Source organism: Seriola lalandi, unplaced genomic scaffold (assembly GCF_002814215.2).
Source record: "Seriola lalandi dorsalis isolate HSWRI2012SDOR001 ecotype SW California unplaced genomic scaffold, Sedor1 jcf7180002054399, whole genome shotgun sequence".
Lineage (NCBI taxonomy): Eukaryota > Metazoa > Chordata > Actinopteri > Carangiformes > Carangidae > Seriola > Seriola lalandi.
Genome location: NW_019524952.1, coordinates 451559 through 452722, shown reverse-complemented (window position 1 = coordinate 452722; position 1164 = coordinate 451559). Strand labels below are relative to the sequence as shown.

The 1164-nt window shown below is 47.0% G+C and overlaps 1 protein-coding gene across 1 annotated transcript in view; it reads left to right on the top strand.

Annotated features, from left to right (window-relative positions):
• Positions 1–407: 407 nt before the first annotated feature.
• Positions 408–1164, top strand: part of dlc (deltaC) — an 18202-nt gene continuing 17445 nt past the window's right edge. The window contains exon 1 of the mRNA XM_023409583.2: positions 408–699. Within this exon, the coding sequence (XP_023265351.1) occupies positions 649–699 (51 nt within the window). The 5' untranslated portion in view covers positions 408–648. The remainder of the gene's footprint in view (positions 700–1164) is intronic.

The following is a 1164-nucleotide window of genomic DNA, read 5'->3' as shown; positions in this document are numbered from 1 at the left end:
GTTCAAGTCTGTGCACGTAAAACAAACAGAAACCAAAGGCTGTCCGGAAAGCTCCGAAACAACCATCTCCAATAATACAATACGTTGGCTCGCTGTCAGCAGTATAAAGGGAACTCCGCTGCGCCTCGTCTGCAGTGAAATCTCAGCTGTAGTGATTCCTGGTCCTGGGCTTGTTTGACAATAAGTTGCAGTCGTTTGATTTTTTTTCAGGAACTGAGGGAAAGTTTCGGTTTGAATGACCCAAGTTCAATCACAGCACGTGTTTCAGCAGCGGAGAAGGACTCGTTGTTCAGGTGAATATTTTTTGCAGCGCCCCCCTCTCCTCCTTCCCCTCCTCCCACACACTCCTCCTCCTCCTCCTCCTCCTCTGTTGCTGCCTGTTAAAAGGCTGAGGTGTATCTGCGGCAGCCACAGTCCAAAGTTCAGTGGCCGAGCGGATATTTCCTCTGTTATTTTCTTTTGCTCCATCCAGACCGCTGACACACACTGACTGCTCCTTGACTTTAATCCTGTTTCTATTCAGTTGTGGGGTGTTTTATTTTTTATTTTTGTTTCTTCACTTGAATTGTTTCTTCACCCGTTTGGATTTTACGCACTTATTAACTTACCTTGGAGCCTTCTGCCCTGGACGCTCCGTGCCGACACGCCATGGCGCGTTTGTTACTGTCGTGTCTCCTGCTGTTTGTATCAGCGCAGACGGTGAGTAGCACTGACAGCAAACTCAGAAGAATTCTGCTTATTTTTTCACCTTAGAGCCGCGACGGTTTGGGGTTTTTCTTGGGGAAGTTTGGAGACGTGCGCTTTTACGCACAGCGTGCCGAGCTATCTCTTGTGTTTACTTTATTTCTGCGGGATGTAAAAGTGCTTAGGTTTGATTTTATATATGTATGGATATCTAACTGGTTGATGGTGCGCTGCAAAGAGTCAGAAGTCACAATTATCATCGATGTCTGCAGAAATCAAATGAAACGTATACCGCCCCTTTCATTGTATAACGTTTTCCGCCGTGTACTGGCTGCGTGGGTGTGCATGTTCGTGGTTTTTAGCGCGTGTTTTGTGCATTTTTTCCTCCCAGCATCTATACATTATTTTCACATGATATTCTATTTCACGCTCAGTATTTGACCCCCTCTATCTATCTGCCCCCCCCCCCCCCCCCCCCCC